The sequence below is a fragment of the Centrocercus urophasianus genome, unplaced genomic scaffold, assembly GCF_019232065.1.
Source record: "Centrocercus urophasianus isolate 14NV4802_14NV808 unplaced genomic scaffold, USGS_Curo_1.0 seq_18, whole genome shotgun sequence".
NCBI classification, from domain to species: domain Eukaryota; kingdom Metazoa; phylum Chordata; class Aves; order Galliformes; family Phasianidae; genus Centrocercus; species Centrocercus urophasianus.
In genome coordinates, this window is record NW_024884733.1 from 6857177 (window position 1) to 6883180 (window position 26004).

General features: G+C 40.0%; 1 protein-coding gene and 1 long non-coding RNA gene across 2 annotated transcripts; one reads left to right on the forward strand and one right to left on the reverse strand.

Annotated features, from left to right (window-relative positions):
* Positions 1-4265: 4265 nt before the first annotated feature.
* On the reverse strand, positions 4266-7758 carry LOC122161077. Its single transcript, XR_006169073.1, has 2 exons — positions 7535-7758; positions 4266-6973 (listed from the first exon to the last, which is right to left on the reverse strand). It is a non-coding gene; the product is annotated as an uncharacterized LOC122161077 (long non-coding RNA).
* An 11765-nt stretch (positions 7759-19523) lies between these two features.
* Positions 19524-23005, forward strand: RGS1 (regulator of G protein signaling 1). Its single transcript, XM_042820183.1, has 5 exons — positions 19524-19754; positions 20119-20202; positions 20841-20902; positions 21482-21645; positions 22198-23005. Exons 1-5 carry the CDS (start codon positions 19651-19653, stop codon positions 22381-22383), a joined length of 600 nt encoding a protein of 199 aa, XP_042676117.1. The 5' UTR covers positions 19524-19650; the 3' UTR covers positions 22384-23005.
* Positions 23006-26004: the final 2999 nt, after the last annotated feature.

Here is a 26004-nt window from a genome sequence, read left to right on the forward strand (position 1 = left end):
AGTAATGTGCTTCATGGACTTGTAGTCATAGAACATTTGAGATAAACGTTAAGTGTGTTTCCATGGAAGCTGAACACCAGTATTCCAACACTTCAGAAAATCACTTTATGTACACACTAAGTCTCTGTTGAACTTTCTTGGTCTGCAGTTGCTCATGTACACAAATATTAGCTAACCTAGGGAGCAACAAGACACTGAAACAAGGTTAGCTAAGCTGAGCGGAGACATCAGACTCGAGCATCCAGCTTAGGAGACCTGGCTGGGTTAGTCCTTACTAATGAGCCCTCCTGTACACTTCTGGATCTTTCAGAGACTGGTACTTAAACATCAGCACTGCTTCAAGCACCATTTAGCCTACTCCTCTCACAGCTACCTTCATCCTTTTCTCCACATCACTGCAGAAAATAAAGATTATGTTTAAATTCTGGGCTTTGTTGTGGGTCCATCTTAGGGCATTGAAATTTAGGTACAACCCTCTTATAGCCTCGACTGATTTGCAAACACAGAGCAGGAGCTAGAACTTGTTTGAAAATGGGAGTTAACAGGCTGCTTAGTGTGTGTGCAGGGAAGCTCTGGATGTCTTCACATTAATGTGGCTTTGGAGCTGCTTGCCACATTCCAGTTCAAACTCACTCCTGCTCCTGTTTTGTTCACCAACAGCATCAATTTTGGTGCAAAAAGAACATTAAAAGCTGGTACAGAAACTATGCACAAATAAACCAATTTAAAGCAAGAACTTTGGGCTCTCCAACATCTTCGCCTCTGCTAATATCCCACTTTCTAGCCTCCAACTGAATCACAAAGGGAGAATCACTGGGATTGTATTTATTAAGTCTGGCAATGAAATAGGAAGATTCCAATAGATGATGCGTTTGGCTCAAGCTGAAGGCAGAATAGTAAAATGTAAGGTGATTAAAACATTAAACAAAGGCTCTGACAGCATCTCAAGACCACCCTTTGTTTAGCAGTCTTCCCTTTGCACCTCCTGATCTCTCCAACCAAAACCCTGCACTGCCTCTCTACCTCCGACTCGGTTTAAAAAATAAAATGAAATAAAGATGACCCATGGTGTGATTAGAGGAATAAAAACTCTTGCCAAAATAGCCAGATGGACATTTTACCATCTCCTTTGGTTTTGAGAGCCAGCCTTTAAATATCCATTCAGTTTTGGTACTGGCGGGTGTCACAGCCTGTTACTGAGGTGAAACATTTTCCACTCAGGAGGCTCTTATGTACCTGAGACGTTTGTTTTCCAGCCTTTCTCACACATACTCTATAAGGCAATGTTGACTGCAAGCTGTCAAATAATCTTCGCAAATATCTATCATTTATGGTAACTAAATGCCCGTGCCTTGATGCTATTTTAAATAGTTGTAACTCATGACAAGAGGAGAAGCAGAAAGAGGAGATATATTGAGCTAATTAAAGGAAGGTTTCTTAAACAGTTTCTTTAACCTTAGCCCGTTACGCTCCTGTTAATCATTTTCTGCTGTATACTTGTGATATACTGCGTCACATGCCAACTCCTCAAGAAGGTCAGCCAATGCAGAATGCCCTTAAACACATGCTCATCTAGCAGCTGGAGGGCAGAAAGAGGAGTGGAAGAGAGGGAACATGACAAAAAACATGAGGAGAACAATGTGTAACAGAGATCTAGATTTCTTCAGAAACAATCTTAGAAATCAGTTTTGATATTGGCAAGAAGATGGGTGAAAATTGTCTTTCCTTCATTCACACCCTCCCTAGGATCAGTGGAATGATACTATTGCAAAGTTGTGTGCAGAAACTTCTATAAAGGCTGAAACCATGAGGGCTCAGTGGGAGTCAACAGACTGCTACAGCCCTTGCACATTTCATTATGTGCTTTTTAAGCTCAACACAGGCTGAATAATCCCCAGCAGAGGCACTGAACAGGGAAGCTACGCATTGCCATGCACTGCCCAGACACAAAATGGAGCACAGGAAGTCAACCATGAGAGAAAGCTAGCTGAGTACATTTTCTCTCTCTTTGAGAGAGCCCATGATTTACAGGCTAAATTGGGGTGCAGGGAGGCACACATGGAGCACATGCCTCAGATCTCCCTCACATCAGAATCCATGTATCCTGTGACTAAGTGATGGCTGACTGGCTGGCTGGCTGTTGGGGGTGTATCTCTGTGAAAGCAGCAGTTTCAGTTCTTCCAGAGTAAAGAGCAAGAGCAAACACTGCATCTACTGCATTTTTCCTAAGGAAGAATTCTGACTTTCTGATCATCTCCTAGTATGATACATCGCCTTGACTTGGTTTCAGCTGCAATGGATTTATTTTTTCCTTCATAGTGCCTACCTTGATGCAGTGAGCAAAGGGCTGCGTGGTGTTAATCTGCTTGCTAGGTTAAACCACAGAGCTACTGAGTCCTTTTTTAACCCAGACTCTTTGTCCCTGCTTCACATTCTCCACTTGCTTTTTCATCTTGATTTGGTACGTTTCAGTTTCTGAGCTCCTGACAACATCCTCGCTTCTTCTTCTGCCCACAGAAGACCTGATGCTACCCCACGCAGGGGTGAATCTGTGGCCTCACATGCTTTTTTTGGTTTGTCTGACTTATAGGAGGAAGTGGGAGATAGCACTCTGCCCACATTTGTCTCCCTATGTCTATATAAAAAAGTATTAGCATGTAAGTGTGATATTTCCACTACTGATGTTTTTAAGGCCTATGTCAATAGCAGAAAGGTGGGGACTTGAAGGGACTCTGCCAACATGCCCACCCGAAGGCAGTGACGTGGAGGGACACTGTCAACATGCCCATTCATGTACACTGGGGTCATAAGCTGTGTTCTCCTCTATGCCACTCCAGAACTGCCTATCCTAGCCAGATCTGGTACGTAACCCTGTCTCTACTCAGGCAACTCCCCTCTTTAGGCTGAGAAAGAGGAATCTAGCAACAACATCTACAACTGCATCTTCTTAGCAAGGTGTGGAGAGAACACCGGCATTAGCAAATCCTGTTCTCAGCATGGAAATTAGCATCAAGTCCCACCCTGGTGTCACCTCCTACCTCACACCCTATGCACCCTGCTGTCACCTTCTACCTCACACCCTATGCAATGCTTCCGCTTCCTGCACCCACAGCCCTTGCATCTCCACCTTCTCCCTCCCACGGTCTCTAGACCTTTGGCAAGGCTAGAAAAAGCAGAAGTTGCACACGGCTTAGAGACAGCACCAGCTCTTCATCAGCTGGGTATCAACCTCAGCCTTCGCATCTGGACATCCAGCCCCATAAGGCCAGAAGGACCATACCCCTCTGCCAGGGTCTCAAATGGTTGAAATCATAAAGAGTTACTGTGCAAGGTGGCTTTGTGGTTATAAAGGAAAGAAAAAAAGAGTAGTTTGCAGTAAGATAGGCTCAGCCAAGAGGTGTTTCAGATTTACTTCAGTTACCAGCAGGGGACAGCAAGGCTTTATACATACAGCGAGCTTTTCCTGCTCTGATAAAAAATGTTCAGTCTCCTGATACCATTGGGCAAAGACTTCCAAGATGAAGGAGTTCTGAATGCTCCAAGTCACTCAGGACTGCAGGATAACAATGGCAAAGACCCAGAGCACAGATCCTAAGGCTCAATCTTGGATTAAAAACACAACTGATATCACCCAATTCCACTTTCCAAACTAAACAGAGAGAGATTTGAATTTTTAAATATGCATATTTAGTGCTATTATATATACTGAAATGAGATGTTACATGGCCTTAGTGCTATCTGAAAAGCATTTTTGGGTTACTGACAATTTAAAAAGATGTAAATTACCATGTAAAGTCTCCAAATACTGAAAAATAAATGGGACAATATGCAACTACCAGGGTATGCATGTGCTGCATATAATTAACCCAAAGCTTCTTTCTAAGGAAGTTTGTCTAATTAAAAAAGGAGAAAATTTTCAGTTCTTTACGTAGAAAAGTTCATTCTTTCTAAATAAGGAGCAGCTCATACCCCACTAAAGGAGAGTGGACACCAAACCCACAGACCGTAAGCCCCAAATCTCTTTATACTGTACGTATGTGTATATAAATATATGCATGTATCACTATATAAATATATATGCGTATTTTCTGCTTTCCAAATATGACTTCTTTTTGTGTTTGTATTGTCCACACAGGAAGTATTATTGTCCTCACATAGAAAGGCCACAAATCCCATCCCATGCCTGATTTTGATTTCTGTGTTTACAAAGACTGTTTCCAAATTTAATGGGTTTGTAAAAGAACTGAGACCGAGCTCCAGCAATCTGTCTTCTAGGAAAAGAATAAGGAAAATAACCTTTAATGTATTCATCAAGGAACAGATTTGCTAATGGAGACAAAACAAAAGCAAAACAACTTCAAATGATGATGAGACACTTCTTGGTGAAAACAGCTCCACTTGGAGACATGTCAGACATACTGAGAGTTCAAATCAAGACTGGATAACAAACAGAAGTGTTTTATATGCTCGTCATTCTAAAGCCTTTCTTTTGCAGCAGGTCAAACCAGGTTACTAAGCTCTCTTTTGCTTTTAAAACTCTCTGAATCTATTATGAAAATTTCTATTGCAATTATTTTTCAAACACTCTATAATCTCATCGTTTGAGATGTGTGATTTGAGGCCTAAAATTATGGTAGGATCCATTGTAAACCTTTTCAATCTCATGACTACTCATGTGGACTACAGCAGAACCCTTCATCGTTTTATTGTTATTCGTGATGCACACAAGATGGTATGGTTGTGCCAGATATCTCTTTTTCCACCAATAAATCCTTTTTAATGCAAGCTGAGTGCACTAACACTAATAAAATAATGTTCTCTAAAAGAGAAAACCCAGCACACCCCAGTTGTTGGACAGTTATTCTATGACACGCACCGGTTGCTATTAACAGCCAGAAACAGTCTTAAGCTTCTGGCAGCTGTATTGGTTCACTGTCAACAGCGTTTGCAAGAACTTGAAAATCAGACCAATGATGAATGTGCTTGATTAAGGAGCTCTCCCAGAGTTATGTTTTTCCAGATCCCATTGAAGTGAAGTCAGGGGGCTCACCAGCTACAGCTAAGTTTCATTACCCAGGCTTTATCTCATGATCTGAGGTGAGAAAATGAACTATGGATTTAATATAAAACTGTCAAGATGAACATGTCATGCTAGCTTAATATATAGGAGAAAGCACACACATAATTTTAAGGTTATGTACAAATAGAGGACAATGATGACTGTTTGAAATTTTCTTTAGGATTGCATGTAGTTGTGCCCAAAGCAAAAGCCGGTAAACTTAACTGGAATTTATAGACGTGAATAGGATTAAAACCCACACCAATTTAGTATTCTTTTTTTTCTTATTCATTTTTGTTGTCAGAGATAAGCACTAAATTGTATTTCTCCAAACTGACACATGCAACTGTTCAGGTAGGCAATGAATTACACCCTTCCATAGGTAGTACAGATTCTGCCTGTGGCAAACATCACACTAAGGGAGAAAAGACAGAATATCCAAAGACTTCATGACAAAGGAGAGAGAAGAAATTTCCTAAATTTCTCAATGGCATTGAGAAATTGGCTTTGAAATGGCATTGAGGATGGCATTGGCTTCAGACTCCAAGAACTAACACTGAAGTGCTTCTCTCTTCCTTGAAAATTTGGATTTTTATTGAGACTCAGAACTTACCTACCACCATAAAACCACACCTTTTACAGTCCTGAATGTATTCCCCAGAGGAAAGTAGATGGGAGGTTTGCCTCATTTTCTGATTGGAATATAATCCCCCTTATTCCTTGTTTCCCCCTTACTCTTCGCTTTCAAACTTTGCCTTTTTTTCCCATTAAATATTTTAATCTGAGCATTTCATTTATCCAAAACCCTTTAGCTTCACTGAAGTGTTTTTCTTTCTTCTTCTTCTTCTTTTTTTTTTTTTAAACAACAACAACTTTTAATCTGGCAAAATAAGTAAATACTTACTCCCCATTCTCTAAACATTATGTCTCACTGTCCAACTGTCACATGTGAATAATTTCATTTTAGAACTTTAAAAAGTTTGAATTACAATTCAAGAAGTTTTACACATTCTTATATGTACTATCTTTTGAGTTCATGAATCACCACTATATGGCTAGGTTTGGGCTTATAATGAATTCATTACCATAACGAATGCATTTTAAAGAATGACATTTAAATACCTTGGAAATGTTTCTTTCAGTAATAAGCTCTATAAAAGCCTTAGATCCAAATGCTTGAGTAACCGAGTTAAAAATCCATTTGGTCACATCTTTAACATAAGGTAGAGCATATTTTTCCCCAATTTAAGTGTACCTACATTTGTTAAAGTAGTTCAGGGAGTGCTATTTTCATAAAAACCTGAATAGCATCTACTGAAAACGCACAATCTATTTGCTTTAAGATCTAGCGCGAGCTACAACTGATCACACTAGAAGAATAGTGTGGGGATATTCTTTTTCTCTTTAGAAAATGACATGGGGTGTGATGATTGGAAAAAATATAGTTCCAAAATGTGTAATGAACTTCACTAAATAAGCTGCCTTTTTTTCATACCAGGCGACAGTGCGTAAGACCAGATTTGAGTCTGTCTGGCAAAAGCGTGTGGTTATGTGGGACGTATGTCTCAAACGCAGTTTTTCAGACTGCTTGTCCCCAATTTCCTTTTTCATGTTTGGTCTCCTGTGCAACGTGGTTCTGGGGGGGGGGAAGTCTTCTGCTTCCGTTTTAAAAGACTGACTAATCAGTTGGGAGTCGAGTTACTCATTTCAGTCACCATTTGTAATCTCATGGTGAGACGAGGAAAACGCTGTGTAGGCAGCAGACCTTCAAGACATGCGAGATATCCTGTTGTAATGAGGGGACACTGTAAGAGTATGAAAGAAGCATCGCCTCCCTGTGTTCAGCTTGTGAAGGAAACAGGAGAGTACAAGTACGGATGGCAGGAGATGTAGTCTTCTATATACACCTAAAGCCTGTAGAGGGAGAAAAAATAGCTTTCTGTTTCCAGTTAACTAAGTAGCAACAAAGCAAAAAAAGAAAACATTTTAAAAGGTCTCCTTGAGTAAACATTTGAATTTATCCATTGTTAATGGTGATGCAGAGAGTCTGTCTGAAGCTGCCAGAAGTCTGTGCTTTGATTACTCATCCTCAGAACAAACCACTTTCAACAAATCTAGTCAAACCCAGGCCAAGCTCCTTTGACAGCTTCATTGCACTCATCAGTTCACTTCAACTGTGCATCAGGTTGGACAAACAACCTTCAGAGTTCAGCTCTCCTCACCCAGGCTAGACATATCCAAACTGAACATTGGTCCCCTGAAAACGCCAAATATGCAGGTATCCTAAAAGTCTGAGAATAAAACTCAAAATTAGTCTTTGCTCATATGAAACTACACCACAGTTCCTTCCACGTTTTCTCCTTTCACTTTTTCTCCATTTATTCTTAGACCTAAGTTGTTTTACTACCTATAGCGTGTTTGCTAAATCCCAGATAAACCCACATTACCGACTTCTGTTCTTGCGACTTAGCTCACCAGTAGCCAAAACGGGTGTAAAAACTTGCAACTTTTTCATTCATTGATAAGAATCATGGTGAGTTCTCCCTTCCTTGCAACAATGCACAAGATCCAGGAATGTGACTCTGATTTATCATTTTGCCCTGACTGAAGGGGGTGTCTCCATGGCTGGTAGAAGAGATTCAATGCCTGCAAAAGGCAAAGCACAGCACTGGAGCACTCCAGTATCTAAAGCAAACAGAAACAGGTCAAGACCACTGATGTCAGTGGCACATAAAGACTCTAAGTTAGCAAAAAAAAACCAAACCAAACAAAACAAAAACAAATAAAATGCCTTTTTATGGTACTGATAATGCTGAAACTGAAAATTATTAAAGAACTTAAAAAAAAAAAAAAGTGAATAAAGTGACAACACACATTCACATCTTCCAACTGACAATTTAATTTTTTCCAGGACAAAACTTTGCTATTCCGTAAAACAATAGTGAAGTTGGCTTCAATAAAAGATACATTTTTTCTCTGCTGTATTACTTAAGAAAGTAATTTATTTTTGTGAATGGTCAAGAAAAGACTGCTTGAATGTTAAAGTAACAATCTCTTTGTATTCTGTTTGGCATATAGGAACCTTATTTGTAATCTCATTAAAGAGAACAGAAATAGGATGGAGCAGAAACAAGTACTTCCCTTGTTCAACTGATAGCAAGGAAGGTTGGATGTGCAATGCCTTTTGCTATCCACTCAAATGCCACCTGATCTTCTTCCATCACCTCAGAAGATCACAGGTCTCCCACAGGTCCTGTGTCATACTTGCCAGCACTGTCAAGACTTTCCAGATGCCCTATTGCATCTCAGATGGGAACAGATACCTGTGATGGCAATCAGAATGAACCCAGAAAGGTGAAGTTTTGCTCTAACTCACACAAGAAGTCCACAGCAGACCCAGAAATCAGACTAGACTCACTTAAGGGTCATCCAATAACCACAAGACCCCTAATATTTCTGGCACTGAAACATATTTAAACAGGTAACAACCTCTTGGTGGTGGAAAACAGCCCTCTTAATATACATTCTTCAACACCAAAAACTTGTGTGTTCTGTCTTCCAATCATTCTAACATGACTTCTTAGCTATTTTTAACTCTAACATTTAATTTACTTCCTTCTCTTGTTCTCTGTGTTGTACTGATCTCACTGCTGTAGCAGTAAACGTTGCTGAGGCATGAACAACATCCAGAATAAGATCCATAGAAGCTTTCAGCTGGCAGCTGATCTGTTTTCCTCTTTCAGGTCTCCACAAGACATATTTCCAGCCAATTGATGTTCCGTCAGCTGAATGGTTGCATCTGGTCAACTGATATGAGAGTGAGCTCAGCAGGTTTTGGAACACTAATGGTATCTTCTGCAGGTCAAAGGAGAAAAAAAAAAGCAGAAAACCCTTCGTGACAAAACGAAAACAAAAGCAGAAGCATAAAGAGGAATCAAATTTATGTGTTAGAGAGCACACTACCAGATTATAGAGGCTATTCCATACTAAAATGTGCCAGTTAGGACCGAAACCTGATTCTGTAATAGACAAGTGATGCCATTCAGCACTTCCACTCAAAACTAGAACTAAGCAAAGGTAGATATCATGCAGAGATACCTTGCAAAGGCTGGCAAGCACTTATCTGTAGACTCTATTAGTAGGCTCTTTGTATTTCATGTTAGCTTGTAATTTTAAAATAATTTCCAAACAATCAACAGAATTTTGTACTGTGCAAAGCATTCGGCAGGCTGTTTGAGAGCAGGATGCAATGTGAGAAGCTGTTGCAGTCACATGGACTTCAATGGGCCTCTCAAAGCCTAATTTGAAGCTACTTCTGGGTGTATAATCTATGACAAAACTCACAAGAATCTCTATCTTTATCTTTAGAAACTTGCTAAATTTCATAAACGTTACTAGGGAGAAGCAAATTTAGGGAGAAACTCAACTAAAAAGAAAATAAGTCTCCATTTTGCAGGTCCAAGGAGCCATCAAAATAGTATTATCTAGCAGTTCCTCTGGAGCAGCCGTGGTGGGACTGTACCAAATAGTTACATCAACATTTCTTCCAGATATCCACAAACTACTTTTTTTTGCACTGCAAATGTAGACTGGCATATTTTGAGACTTAAAATCAATATACACCAAAACTTAATTTCCAAACTTCTTTGCTATGGCTTCCTTAGTGGTTCACTTGATTTCTATTGATGAATTAGGGGAGAAAAAAATAAATATTTCTCTTTTCCCTTTATAAAACAGACATCTATATAAAACGTTGTCAGCAGCTAACCAGAATTCTTACTTAAGTGTGTGCATAGGACTGTGCCAGCTTTCTCACCAGCATTTGCATTACCAGCTAGGGGGTGTGGCAGGGATATCTGTAAAACTGGGACATCCCATCTCCAAGAGGAACTGTGTGTACATATCGGTGAAGCACACCCTTGGGAGGAGGAATGTGTGCTTTTAACATGAACATTCTAGTTGTTTGTAGAACTAAATAACGACAAGAGGATCTTCCCAGAATAAGAAACAGGAAGCACAAGTAGGAAATCAAAAGCATCAAGCAGGGCAGGGACCTGAGGACAAACCTTGCAAAAGGTATTTGGTAGGCTTGAAGTGAGAGACCATTGACTGAGATGAATCCTAGGCTACGAGCCAGAAAATTTGTCTCAACTTCAAATTCAATGAAAAAAAAATGGTCCCAGTTTATATGGATGAGTTTCCATAAAATATTTTGGTTATCATTAGAATTTTATAATAAAAAAAAAATCCTTACCTGCCTGCTAAGAATGATGAACAAGCTTCCTAACGCTACTCCAGCACTGCCACAGATTTCTCTGGGTCTGTGGCCCAATGACTTCCTTTTGTATGCTTGTGTACTAAGCATATCAGTGTTGGAATGAGCTCTTCGCAGTTGTTAATTTGTATTTATCATCCTACAGTCTCATAAAAGCTACGTAAGAGTTTCTCATTTGCCTGGACAAAATATTCATAACAAGCTGCTAATTCATCAGAAATCCCAAAAAGGTCATTGGGTTCATTCATGAGGAAGGAAGTACAGAAGGAGAACGTGAGTCAACAAGAAACCTCTATGTGTGTTCTCTCTACAGAGCAGATGATGGCTTTCCAAGTTTATCCCGAAGAATCATGGCCTCAGGTTAATCTCAGAAGTCAAGAATGCCGTCACTACCGTATCTTGTCGTCTGGCACAATGGTGATAAGGAGTCATTTATCTTTTGAAAAAAGCTGAAAAACATCGCATAGACAGCGGAAAACCACCTGTTCTGAAGTGGTTTCCTTTTGCCAGCCCCTGGGGATAGCAGGTGCAGATGCTCCGGTGGCCACAACTGCTTCAGGTGTTTCTGAGTGTTGAACACCATGGCTCAGACCACAAAACAAAAAGGAGAGAGACAGAGGCCTTACAGTTTTAGGATTAATCCTGGAACAAATAAGTTTATGCAGGTTGGGCTTTCTGCATCACTCCTAGAGCCGTTTGATAATAAGCAGATCTCACCAGCACCCTCATCTGCTGAGAGGTCTAAAACAATGAGTCATTTGTTATAAAACCTCACTGCACATATCCTTAGAATTCTTGGCACATCTTACATTTAGGACAGTACTGAACCTTTTGTTATTTTCACTGGAATGTGAACAGGAGAGATTTTTTTTGCGAAGATGAAGGCTCTACAGTCTAAACTCCACGATCACATTGAGAGAGAAAATGAACTTACACACTTTGTTCTTCCTCTCACTGAAGTCTACTGACCTGAAGAAGTACAAGATTTGCACCCTCATTTCACAGCACAGCTGCTAGTCACATAGAGATGTGTTCTCTCGCTCTATTCTATCTTTTCTTCTTCTTTCTTACCAGCTCCTTTTCTTGTTTCAGTCACCTGCTACTCACTACCTAACATCCAGAAACCTTCAGCACACTGTCATGTTCTTGAGGTTCTAAAGCAGTGATGACATGAGGTAAAGGCTAATCTGAAAGATCTCTTTAGCACTACTGTCAGAAGCGCTTCACAGAAAGAAGAGAATGAGAAGCAAGGGTTTACTATGGCTTCAAATTGCACCAGGGGAGGTTCAGATTACTATTAAGTAAAAATTATTCTCCAAAAGAGTGGTGGTACATTGGCACAGGCTGCTCAGGAGGTGATAGAGTCATCATCCCTGGAGGTGCTCAAGAGCTGAGGAGATGTGGCACTGAGGGATGTGGTCAGTGGGCACAGCGGAGCTGAGTTGGACTAGATGATCTTAGAGGTCTTTTCCAACCTTCATGATCCTCTCTCCCCTCTCATAAATATATATATTTATGTTATTTGCTTCCTTGTCTTAGCCTTAGCTCTCACTTGATTTCTTTAAAATGCAAGAAGCAACTACATCATTGAGTAAAGTCTTGTGGTTTGGCTTCGGAAACAAAAATCCCTATTGAGATTCTTACAGATTGTGAGTGCACTCCTTTATGAATGCAAGATAAAGCACAGAAGTTAAGCAAAAAGGAAACAGGTGCGAGTCTGCGCCAGTGAAAGCGAGAAAGTAAAATTCACAGAAATGATATTTGCAGAAATAGCAAAATATACTGAAAATTTGCCTGCTTCTGAACTGAGCCCATTAACAGGTATGACAGGTAAATAGCATCCTCATTCAGTAATGTCATAGCACACTTTGTAAACTCCATGTTCCACGTGTCATAATGCTTTGAAGTCTGTGATAGTCCCCCGGGGTTCTGAGATCATATTTTTCCTATTGTTTTGCTCTGACTGGAAACCACAGGGAGTCCTGGGCTCTGTCATCCTGCAGCTCCCTAATATTTGGAATGTTCCATAGCAACATACATTGAGATTAAGCCAGATAGCCAGATGACAAGTGAAAGTGGTGCTGGTTATTCAAGGAGTGCAAGAGGTATCAAAAAGGAAAAGGTTGGCTTACAAAACACAGGTGTTGCTGCAGTAGAAGGCAAAAGCAATTAAAAAAATAAAGAGAATAATACACAAACGATATTCTGGACTTCAAATGATGCAAGCAAGGGATATTCTGTTAAAGGCTGATTTGAAGGAAACGAGAGTACAGTAAGGATGTATTAAGCATTCTTCAATCCTCACCATAGCTTTCTGTTCAGTATATTCTGCTTAAACTATCCTCGATGGTCAAAGATAGGGATGTCATAGCAAGATGAGTCATAGAATATTCCACATTGGAACGGACCCATAAGGATCATCAAGTACAGCTCCACTGCTGATGGCAGCCACTGCAGGAAACTCACTCCTGTTGCAGACATGGGCTTCAAATTAAACTCTTTTTCCCGAGTATCACACTATCTGCCAGATTGACAATCGTAAGGAAAATGTAACCAAGCAAAATCATTCTAATTATTTAAGTTAATTAAAAATTATCAAATGAGAAAGAATCCATGAAAGAAAAAAGTTATCAACAATAGTTGTCTGAAAGAATAAGTGGTATGTCATGGCACTTTACTAGTAGACCATAACCATAACACAGGAAAGTTCCTGCCTTTTTTCTATGTTAGGAGAAAATGTCATCACTAATTCTCGGCTAGTTATCCATGTTATTCTGCTGCACATGGAAGCTGCTATCTATCACTAGCTCAGCAAATAACTTGCTTATGTGCTAAACTGTCACCTTTACTTATTTTGGCCCTAGGTCCCAACCCTTATTACAAGAAGTCCATGGTGCCTTTGTTCTACATGCTTTTGCCTTTAAACACAACAGCAAAAAAAGGTCCCCATAGTAAATTTCATATTACGTTCCTCCTTCTGGAAAACAGCAATAAGAGAAAGGAAGGGAAAAGCAAGAAAAGAAAATAAAAATCTCTGCACTGATGGGAGTCTCTCTTCATAATTGAGGCGGAGGTTTTAAGGCAACCTGTATAGCTGCATTGACTTTAATTCAAAGCATGCTATTACCTGACCTGACTTCTTCTTGAATTAAATAGGTTGAGGGTTATCCTGCAGTTTTCAAAATGCATTAGCATTTCAAATGTATTAATGAATGTGAAATGTTAGGTAGGAGGTCATAGGTGACAATCACCTTCTATTTCCTTCACTTATTGGGGATATTCCTGTAGTAGCAGAGTTTATGGGAAAACTACAGGATGTAATCACAACTCACATGGTTCTACATAAATCACATCACTCTATGCCAACTATTACATTGCTCTTTCATCTTGCTGCTACACCATCTCCGGGTTTGGTGCTTCTGACTATCACTGAGCACAGCATGTTCCAACACTTTGTGTTGAAGATGACAACCTACTCACAAATGAAAGACAAGAATAAACCGTGTTTGAGAAGACCTGAAAGCTTAAAGCTGCTTTTATTTACACCTGGTGACACACATAGAAGGATCTACAGATGATCCTTAACAGCTATGTTTTCATCAAACCTGTCAGAAACAGTGTGATGTTGGTATATATTGTGTATGTAAAGAACAGAACAATTCTACTCTTACATAGAAAAGAATATTTGAGATAAAGTTATATACACTTGCAGATCCACATATTTATCCAAACGTCTTACGCTTGTAAGGCAGAAAATACAGTGAAAAGAGAAAGATTCAGGGGTTTTCCCTTCCTTTTACACAGTCCAGGCAGTGCCAACCCAATAGGGAAGCCATCTTTACATGGGAGCTGTGATCCTGTGGCTTCCAGGTGCCACATCTCAGGCTGAGGTAAGGAGATCACATATTATTCTTTCACGATTGCTTTCAGAGCAGCACAAAAATGCCCAGCAGTTAGCAGCAAAGCTATTTTACTGTCATGAAACTTGGTGAGTTTCATTTTCCGCTGCTCTTATGAAACCATCCCTGCTCATTGGGTTACTTTTGCTCACACACTGAATTTCCTTCTGTTTTTGTCTTCAAATTCACTGAAAATTAAAAGGAAATGGCCACACATATTAAAACTCACCTGGTTTACAGTACAGCACCACTGATAAGTACATCATACAGTAAATGGGGAATTCCAGGCTGCCAACATACAGACCATAATGCAGAAATGAGCACGGTTTTCTTAATCTTTCTATGGACTATCACACAAACTGTGCTGAAGAAATGAGTTTTCCCCACTGGTGGGACATGGCAACTCCTCTGTGATTTAATGATCACGTGTTAGGAAAATCCATCTTAAGGGTGTGACTACCCTTCTTTGAGCAAAGATTGTATTTGGTAGATAGAACAGCCAACACCTTCTAGGAGCAGACACTCAGATGATCCTTGAAAAACTGCATAGTGGTTTTGAATGACAAAGGCCCACCATTCTGTGCTCTATAACTTAGAAGGAACCCATCCTCATGAGAATTTTTTTTTTTATAAGAGTGTGAAAGTTGAGCTTGTGTTAATGCATCAGTTCAACTAGAAAAATGATAATACTAACTATAAAATAGACCCCTGAAAGTGTTTGTAATTTTACAAAAACTCTTTGTCAGCATAACTCCACCTAATTCTTTGGTGTTATTATTCCTGTTCCAAAACACCTAAGCCAGAGTTTTATGTTGTTAACTCTATCCAATCAAAAAATCTGCCATTTTAAAAACGAAAGATCCAAAACCTTAACTCCGGTTAGAACAGAAAAAAAGCATCCGATTTTCCTCTCTTACTACTGACGTGAAACTTAAGACCACTAATTTCAAAAGCTAAATGGGCCTTGTGTTCACATCTCCTTTCCACGTTCCCAGAGAACACTCAGCAAATTCTGCCTCACACCTCCCCACCTCAGGCCCTCTTCTCACATTTTTTGCTTAGTAGCTTACACAAGAAACACAGCACTGCACTTCAGTACACCAATGTGCAAGCACATAAAAAATGCGAGGTAGGCAATGAGAAATGTGAGCGTTTCCCAGATAAGTGCTTGCTGAACACATTTCCTGCACTGCTGAGCAGCAGACACAGGAAGCATCACCACCAGCAGCTAAAACTCACTGTGCAATTTTTTTTTCTTCTTCAATCCAGGTGTCAGTCAGCACAGCTGAGAACCAAAAGTCCCCTGACTTCAAAGAAATAAAACAGTTAATTTATTCCTGATGGAAAGCCCCAGAATGAAAAGGATCTGATTTCTGATAAATTGTATGAGCTTATTACAGTCTACGGTATGAGAAATGTGCTTCAGTAGAATGCAGAAATAACGCATATATAATCCCTTGCACTGACTCTACTATATAAACAGAATTGGTAACACTAACAACATCTGTCATAAAATATTTTTAATATTTCTCTGTAGAGAGGAAATGGCATGGAAAAAAAAAAAAGTAACTTTGTAAAAACAACGTGCCCAAGGAGGTTGTGGATGCCCCATCATCCTGAGAGCATTCAAGGCCAGGCTGGATGTGGCTCTGGGCAGCCTGGTCTGTGGTCGGTGACCCTGCACACGGCTGGGGGGTTGAAACTAGATGATCATTGTTGTCCTTTTCAACCCAGCCTATTCTATGATTCTATGCATATTCACCATTTAAAAAAAATTTTTTTTTGAGGGCTTCCAATAATTACTGGTGACTCACAGCAGCCACATGAGGTAGCCAGAGAAACTGCTAACATTGTTGGAGTCACAAAGGCTGGCAGCCCAGAGCCTACTGTGAACTTTCAGGGGTTGACAGGTTTTCCCCTTGTGCATCTCAATCTCTTTACACCACATGTAAATGCATTCAGGAATGGATGCAGTGGATGGATGAACAGTATTTAACCTCCATCTGATGAACAGTGATTAACCTCCAGAGTGATTTCATGAGCTCCTGACAGGTCACTCCCTCACTATCAAGATGAGAATCTAACAGATTCTCTGCAGAAGCTGAGTGGACCCCTGGAAAAATCCTCAAGAGCATTCCACTGGTAATTCAGCAGAAACAAAGCATGTGCTTTGTGTTGTCCACAGAATAAATGTAATGGAACTTTTTCTAGTGGAAGATATTTAATTGAATTTGAATGTGTGTCATTCCGTGCTGCAAATTGGTATTGTGCTTCAAATGTTTTTCAAATATTCAAGTCTTCCTGTATTTTCAGTCCTGGTTACATCTTTCTGATTGCAAAAATAAAATTCCTATTCAATTAATTAGGAGTAAAAATTAACAAGGAATACCATAGAAGTTCAAGCCAAATAGATATATCTCAAAAAAATCCAAATAATTCTGTCACATCAATCCAAAACCAACACTGAGACCATTAAATGCATGTGCAAGATTTTAATGTGTGTCTTCAGGGCTACATCCTTGAAAGCATTCACTTGTAGCCAATTATACCTAGAAGAAAATTCATAAGGGATGCTATCACTCCATTATGGACCAGTTAATTATAGGAGACAATAAATTTAATAACCCACAATATTACCCCTACCACTCAATAGTGGACTCTCCGCCTTTTGTAAAATGAACACCATTTCCTCTTCACATAGAAGCTAGTTTCTATTTCCTTTAAGTGTCTCTTCTGCTTAAGAGATGGATTATCAGTATTTCATCTCAATAGGTCATGTCATAGACAGTAACGTTTCAAAGAAATCACTTGTTTTCATTGCTAAGCTAAAGCTCAGCTGGCGGATGGATATTCTCTACCAAAAAAGAAGAGAGTACCTGGTAAACATAATTCAAACCCTGCAGAACACCACTGTTAGATGGATGCAAATGAAAAGAATATTACTCCTTATTTGCCCAAGAGAATGTTTGTTGCACAAAGATGTACAGTGCCCTTGCAGTAGCACATGATCATCCCTTCCTAGGAGGTCTGAAACAACACCTGTGACATGCATTGATATTTTTAACATGTCCCCTAAGTAAAGATAGTAACTTCATTTCAGATGGGCAGTAGGCATTCCTTGTTGGCAAATAAAGTGTCAACAGTCCTGCATTGCTAATAGATAAAAACAACCAAACCAGCCTACTCTAAGTAGTCCCTCTTCTTAGACCCAGAACCTGGCTGCTGACTTACTCATAGCTGCTCGTAACTGAAAGTTCAAGCTTTATCCCCTTCTCCTTTGAATCTTGATCTCTAGCAACTACCTAGTCCAACTATTGAGAGCAGGAGTAGCTTCATAGTTGGATCAGGTTGCTCATGGCTTTGCCTGCTTTGAGCATTTCCAGGTATGCAGACTACCTGAAACCAGGTTCAACTACCAGAAACCTGCTCCGCTGTTTCATTCTCGTTGTGAAATTTTCCCAGGAAGTAATCAGTGGTCACCTTTCTGAGTACAGCCTAGATCTAGCATCCCTATAACCCTCCCAGTAATTCACTGAAGACAGCTGCTACCTGAAGACACTCAGTTCCCCCAGCCTCATTGTTCATACTAGGCATGAAAACAAACACAAGACTGATACCATCTTTTCAGCCCCGTTCAGAGAGAGGAAGAGCAGTTAGCAAATAAGTCTGTGTGTGTGAAGGTCACTGTTTACCTGATAGCATGAAGATAAATGTTTCCTGCAGTACAGCCTATGCAGATGCATTTATGTCACTAATAGCATTCAGAGGATCAGCGGCTGCCTGTGGTCAAACCAGCCTGATGCAGACAGGCTGTCCTGTGTGTGTGTTGGCTTCCTGAGACCTCTGTACCGCAGTCCATTATGAAACTGTAAATAAGTGAGCAACTTCTCTGTTGCCATGACCATATGTAGCCTGACACAAATAATCCATGAGCTATTTATGGAGAATCAACGTTATAAGCATTATTTTTAAAAAGTCTTTGAAACTGTCCAGAAAAGCAAAACATTGAGATGTCCAGGGATGAGATGAAGTACTTACACCTCTAAAGTCCAGACAAATAAACAAAGGCAAGTTCTCTCTTTTCAAGGTAACAATTCACCTTGCTTTGTATTCATGGTGTGTTCTTCACAAGGGAATCCAAGTATATATATGGAGAAAGAATGGATGCCTCCCTCAGATGCATTATAATGATCAGTCTGCCTTTGAAACAACAGTTCTGTACCTTAAATTCATCTTTATACTATTATGAATCACCGAAAATTACAGAAGCTTTCTTGAAATACATCATTGAGCTTACAAATAATCTCTCTCTTCTCTCCTTTAAAACTATTTACTATCAAAATTGTTTAACATTCCCACAGCACGTGTGGCTAAACAAATCACATGCCTCTATTTAACATAGCAATCTTTGGAGAGCAACTGGTACAGAGTTGTTGGAGTGGGTCCAGAGGAGGTCATAAAGATGCTCAGAGGGCTGGAGCATCTCTCCTATGAAGAAAGACTGAGGGAGTTGGGCTTGTTTAGCTTGGAGAAGAGAAGGTTCATGGTAGCGTTCCAGTACTTGGAGGGAATTTACAAGCAGGAGGGAGAGCAACTTCTTATGCAGGTAGATAGTGATAGGAAAAGGGGAATGGGTTTAAACTGAATGAGGGGAGGTTTAGTTTAGATGTTAGGATTAAGTTCTTCACTCAGAGGGTGATGAGGGGCTGGCACCACAGCCCAGAGAAATTTTGGGTGCTCCATCCCTAGGAGCATTAAGGCCAAGCTTGATGGGCTCCTTAGTAGTCAGTTCTAGTAGTTGACTACCCTGCCCACAGAAGGGAATTGGAACTAGATGATCTTCAAGGTCCCTTTCAACCCAAGCTATCCTGTGATAATATGATAATAACACACTTTTGTTACGTATAGAACATTGATACTGGTGTATCTTGGAGTACACAGTTCTTGTTTGACTCACAAAAAGCAAACAATTCTAATACACACGTGGTGTATCAGACACTTAAGGGGTGAGTTTTCAAGATTAAACTGCAATATTTGGGGCCCATTAGATGAGCTCAAGAAGAAATGCTGATTTGAATTCACTAAGAAAATACAAGAATTCAAAGTTCTAGAGGGGATATTTGGGGTTTATGGTATCACGGACGCACAAAACAAACCTAAAGTAAATCAGTCTCATCCGGTTTAACCCCAACCACGAGACACTGCTGTCTGTTTTCTTTCTCAAAAGACTCACGTCACCGCGCTCTGAAAAAAGGGAACTTCCACAGTTTGTGGTGAGGCTACATGATAAACAGATCTGTTCACACCAACTAGCGGGGCTGCCTGCGTCAATAAAAGGTGGCAGCAGGCAGCAAACTGACATTTGGTGCTTGGAGGATTATCGCTGCAAGAGGCACTTCTCTTCAAAGTTCAGTAAAATGCCAGGATTATTTTTCTCACATAACAACATGACTGAATTAAATGGAAAGGAGGACTGCAAGCTTGCAGAAGGCAAAATCCGTAAAAAGAAGCAAAAGGCTTTGTAAGTATATATATCTTAGTATAAACCTCAATGTATTAAAAATGAAAATAATACTAAGTCTTGAGATAAAGAATTTGCTCCTTTTTTGGGCTAAAGGACCATAAAGCCCTCCCAAAGGCCAGGACTATAGCATTGCTACAAGCACTTTGAGCTAATACTCAGCTCTTTCATTTAGGTAAGCAGGATGAGATTTTGGAGACACCCGGAGTCTCTTAGTCTTTCAAAAATAACTACATGGATATGTGACTTTCCAGACATCAGTCATAGGATGGAGCTGTTTGCCTTTAAGTTTTAAGAAATTCACTTAGAATAGAAATGCATCTACAACTTCAATGGATTACAAATGTCTATTCATTGTTTTCAGTGGTGCAGATCTCAAGAACTATTTGAAGTGCATGGTACCACATCTCGAATCTGGAACCAAGTCTTCTAACTCTAGGAATGTCATGTAAGTACAAAAAAAAAAAAGAAAAATTTAAACATATATCTACAGTTAGATTACTAAATAGTCAAACTTTTTTTTTTTTTTAATTAAATAATTTCTATCCTACTTATACACCAGCAAATTACTTCTAATATACCAATAGTGCCTCGGACTTTCTAAAAGAGGTGAATGTTAGGAAGCAGAAACTATTCATGGAATTAGGAGCTCTTTTTTATGTTTTCATCAAATGGTGTGTGAGTGGACACCTTGCTTAAATCTCTTTTATTCAGAGACATATTGTACTCTTCTGTAACAGTTTACAAGGAAGGATGCTCCACGCACAAGAAAATAACAGAGGAATTACAAGCCTCATTTCAAAGATATGGAAAAAGTAGCAAGGAGAAAAATTATTTGCTAATAGTCACAGTAAAAACTCATCTCTCTGGGAACAGAAATCAGGATAACCATTAAACCCCTGTGTTTCCATTTTTCTGGTTATTTTTCTCAGTGTGGGCTCCCACATCTGCGCTGAGAAAGCATAAGTTTAATAAATACACGGTACACATTTCTGGAATAGAATAATAAAACCTATCTCCTTTAAACACACAAAAGAAAACATGTGGTTTCTTGCCTAAAACCTTTTCCTTCATTTGTCAAATCAGGCTTTCTGCAGAGGAAGTAATACAGTGGTCCCAGTCTTTGGAAAAGCTCCTGGCCAGCCAAAGTAAGTATATTACTTCAGTATTAATTGTTCTTGTTCTGAAGAATCATTATTATTATTATTAATCTAAAGTTCACCAAATATGCAAAGCTGTAGAGTTGTGCAAACGCTGACAGAGAACGGACTGTTGCCTTTTAGTTATTCTCAGCTCTCAGCTACTACGTTCTAATTTCCTTCTAAGGTTTTGTGTTCCCCTACATCCCCATTTCCTACTCCTAGTAGAGTAAATAAACCCTTGCAGGCCCAGAACAATGGTTTTTTGACCAGTTTTCAGCCTGCATACAACACCAATTCAATTTGGAATTTTGTTTTTAGCTGTACCCTAAGTGAGTTCATTTAAGGAAGGCTAGAATCCAGGGCTGCAATTTGGTAGCCCGGTTCTAGATCTGCAAGCTCCTAGACGTCATTATATAACTCCTATCACCCTTGGAACTGGAATATTTGCAAAACGTAGAAGAAGGAAAGTACAGAGCTTCCCATCAACATTTTATACTCAAGATTTCAACAGAACTCCTGCTATGAACTCTTTACTTCACCATCGCCAGACACAAATATCATGCTCTATGTATTTACGTTGTGCAGGTGGTCAAGGTGTCTTTCGGGAGTTCCTGAAGTCAGAGTTCAGTGAGGAGAACATTGAGTTCTGGCTGGCCTGTGAAGATTACAAGAAAACCAAGGCTGATCACTTACATGGCAAAGCAGAGAGGATTTATGAGGAGTTTGTTCAGTCAGATGCTATTAAACAAGTAAGTTCAAAGTTACCTGTATAGTTCCATTGCAGGGATATTGAAAAGATCAGAAGATGGTAGCATTCTCTCTGAGATGTGCATACATTCATTCAGTTAAACACGAAGAAGATCAAGCCACATGTTTTTCAGCTGTGATACTGTAAGACCTCACAATCACAGCCACACGATGCAGGCAGTGCTGGCAACAGCTCAGCAGCAGCGCCAGTGGCTCAGCACATGATGCTGAGTCAGCCCAGTTTGAATTACTGCTGGTGCTTAGAGTCAGATACCTGAAAGTAAGCTTTGAGAATAGGAATACTATGGATTGTTACAGTTCTTTCAATTATGGAGGCATGCTAGAGAATTAAAAGTTGTGTATATCAATTGCATACCTAACTGGAGATTCGTCCTACACAAGATTTCTCCTATTGTTTTAACTCGAGGTTTAAGTAAAGGTTGTTTTACTACTTTCTCTACTGTTTAGTTAGGAATTTATTTACTGTCAATACCAACCTACAGATAAAGAATACATTTCTAATGTGCAACCAATGATTGTTTTTCCCCTTCCAGATCAATATTGACCATCAGATGAGGGAAGCAACAGCCAAAAGGGCTCAAGACCCAACTCACACAAGTTTTGATGAAGCCCAGAGAACTGTCTACATCCTCATGGAAAGGGATTCATATCCCAGATTCTTGAAATCCAAAACCTACCTGAACCTTCTGAATCAGCTGCAGACCAACAACTCAAAATAATGTGTTTGAGATAAGAAAGAGTCAAGTAGACTCTGTGTCAAATATTCTGTGAGCACATTCTTCAGGGCGGTTGGATCTCAGCAAAGAGAATGCCTGCCTTGGGACGTGGTATGAGAGGGATGCAAACAGCTCTGTGGGCAAGAAGATGCAGGACGAGAGCTAACAAGTCTGTTACAAGCACGAAGGCAACATGTGGTGAAAATCCTCTCCTTACTTACAACATGGAATTGAGACAGGATATGGATGCTATTTATTACTTGAACTCTACTGTGAATGCTGAACCAAGGGTTAGAAACCCAAAGAACTGCTGATGGGAAAAGATTATAAAGGTTCAGAAGAAGAATAAGGATGACTGACAACTTTGTATGTAACAAGACAAGGCTCAGATGAGACTTTGCAATGGCTTTTTGAAATCTGTGAAGTGTTAATAAGCGTTAGCTCCATGATAATATTGTGTGATGTAAATATATTATGTATTGACTCATCTTAAAATTGATATATTCTAAGTTATATAAGCTGTACTTTTATTATGTTTGTGCTCAACAAACACATGTAGCATCTTTTCTGTACATTTTCTGTTTAATTTATTGCAAACTTTTCAATTAAATCTACTGAAAAAATACAGAAGTTTTCTATCTCTTTTTCGTACTCCCCCAGCTACCGGCACCTGAGTCAAATCTCAAATATAGAAATCATCTCACCTCTGCCCTCACAGTTAATCCAGCACAGCAGATCAATCACACTTGCTTACGTAGAGAGGCAGTAACTGATGAGACTCACCAGCATTCACATTACTTGTGGTATTAGCACTACATAACAGCAAACAATGAGCATTTAATTTCACTTCAAATGTTGTATTAAGCTTACCCATATGCAGTGTTATGAGTAGTCTGTACTGTCATGGGATTAATGAAAGAGAAGTTGCAGTTATACACCAACTATCTAAGTACAAGTTTAGTAGTGCCTGCGTCTGAAATGATTAAGATCTTGTGACATTAGAGTTCATAATGAAAATAAACCCGAGCATCCCCTGGTCTTGATGAGCTACTGTCATGAGAGACAGCTGTCACGTGGCTGGCAACACAGGACTTGATCTCCCTGGAGATTCTCACTTTTCCAAAAATAACATGAGCTTAGTCAGGCACAGTGAGCTATTCTATATCAAATAGAGCAGCTGCAAACCCACAGACATCAGCTCCCGGGGGCTTGCTGCCACCCCTCAGGGACTTTTGGCTTCCAGGGGAGGAAAAAAGCAGCTCTTCCGGACACAGCACAGCTGCATGGCAGCTGCTGTCACCATCACCTCACCATCACAGCCTCGTGGCTGCTGCACAGCACATCCTTCCACTTCTAACACTGATACCAAAAAACAGCTCTGCCTCCCGCACCAGAGTATCCTCACGTGTATCCTAACATGCTTTCCACATACCAAGTGATCACATAGTTTAAAAGCCACGAAAGATAAGACTACCTGCACTCTTTGTGCTTAGGGAACTGGGTCTCATCTGCACTGGTTACTTCCTCAAAGCAGCAGCTATCTACATCCACAGCTCACGTCACAGGATGTCATCACAGCACTAAAAGTGCTCCCCACATAGCCTGCTAAATACAAGACATCAGCTGTCTTCACAACTGACACTACATTTGAAGTGATGCCATTCTTCTGAACTTAAACCTCTTGAACTCATATAGACTCAACTCTAATTTATACCCCAAAGCTGCAGTTTCACAATTTTGCTGTGATTTCACCAAACATCTGTATGACCCTTCTGACCAAAATCATATATAGCATGGCGAGGTAGGGCTGTTATTTTCCAATGACTTGTTGATGCCAGGGAAGAGTGCCAGAAGTTGTCTTTGTCTGGGAAGACTGCAGGATGGAGTCACAGTGGGTATAACATTTCCATCTCAATGTAATCCTCAGAGCTGGGTACAACCATCTTGAGAAGGCAGGCCCTGGAGATGTGTCATGGGTTTGAGTTTCACAGCAGCCGCTGTTCACTCCAATAGAGGGCTGGCACTGCCCACACCTCTTCTGCAATAAGATTATATGAGAACTACACAGATCAGCTGCCTAGGTTCTTACCTCCAGAGATATCTCAGCCTTCTCCAGGGGCCCTAGCAGCACAACTGAGTTTTGTCACAGAGTAACAGCGCAGCAGAATCCCAGAGCTGTCTCTGGGATGGTGTCATAAGCCCAGCATTATAGTCCTGTTGCTATAGCAGGAACATACAAAGCTGGTTGTTTAAACACGGTCCAAGCATTCAACAGAGATTTACTGCGCTGTCCATAGCCACCCATTTAATAAAGAGAAGCAGTTATAAGTGATGGTTCAATGGTACAGCTAAAACAACGTACAAAGCATTCTAAGACACTTCATTGACATGCTTTTAAACACCCAAGAGTTACTGCAGGTTTTTCTGCAACATTTCTTTCAAAATGCAGCACTCATTTTGCAATTAATTCTTCCCTTGAAACACTGCCTAAACTGAATTCTCTGGGGCTCAGAAACGCAATAGAACACACACACTGAAGGGATTAAAGACTGCTTTTTGTGATACTTGGTTCACTTACAAGGCACATGTACTCTATCAAGTTCATCCATGATTTCTTACTCATCTCCTCCCAGCCCTGCTCATCAACAGCCCCAGGGCCACAGATGGGCGTCACAGCTGTGGGCTGAGCCCTGCAGAATGTGGCAGACTCTCCCAAAATAGTCGGTGTTACACAGCCATCATTCGTGAGCACAGGCTCCAGCTGCTCCCTAGTAAATTAGGCAGGCAGCTGTGGGGGAACTGTCCTCTTTTTAAACATATGCTAGACTGCATTAATTATTGGTTACCTGCTAAAAATTTCCAGAATCACTCTGTGCAAAAGTGAATTGAATTTCTGCATGCCTGAAGGCTCAGTCAGGCACGAACAACAAAACACTTAATGTGTCAAAGAGCCTAGGTGATTTATTTTTATTTTTGCTTTAGCTTCTCCTTGTTTGGAAAAAAAAAAAAAAAAAAAAGTAAAAGAAAGGAAACTTGGAGTTTTGTCCACAGATTCTAAGAAAAACCATTTATTCAGATTTCTGATCAGATACAGATCAGCACAGAAAAAAATGGGATTCAGTGCAGGGAGAAGCTTTATGATTTGACAGCAGTGACTCAGACTTTGCTCTCTGAGTTCCCTTCCACTGCTGATGGAAACTTTTTCATTGTTTGCCAGTGTTTCAGTAGAAAAATCATTGTGCCATCTTAGGGCACACTTTTGAGGTGAGTCAACTTCTCACTGCTGCAGAGAGTTCTCATTATGGAAGGACTCAAGAGGCCAAGTTTGCCGAGTCTGAATTTGGAAGCCTGACTTTAGTCTCTCATCTTTCCAAACTAGTGAAAATATATTCCCTGAAATAGATATTTTATTATCACAGAATTGAAAATATGGTATAACACTGTATTAAGACTCTCACATGAAATGAAAGGACATCTATATCAAACCTGTTGTTGGAGGCATACTGCACATGATAGCAGGAAGGAAATTAAAGGCGATGCCAAGCTCAGATGGTGAAGAATACCACAAATTCGTCACCTTAGACTCCTAAATGCCATCTGTCTGTGCCCACATTCTCAAGTAAT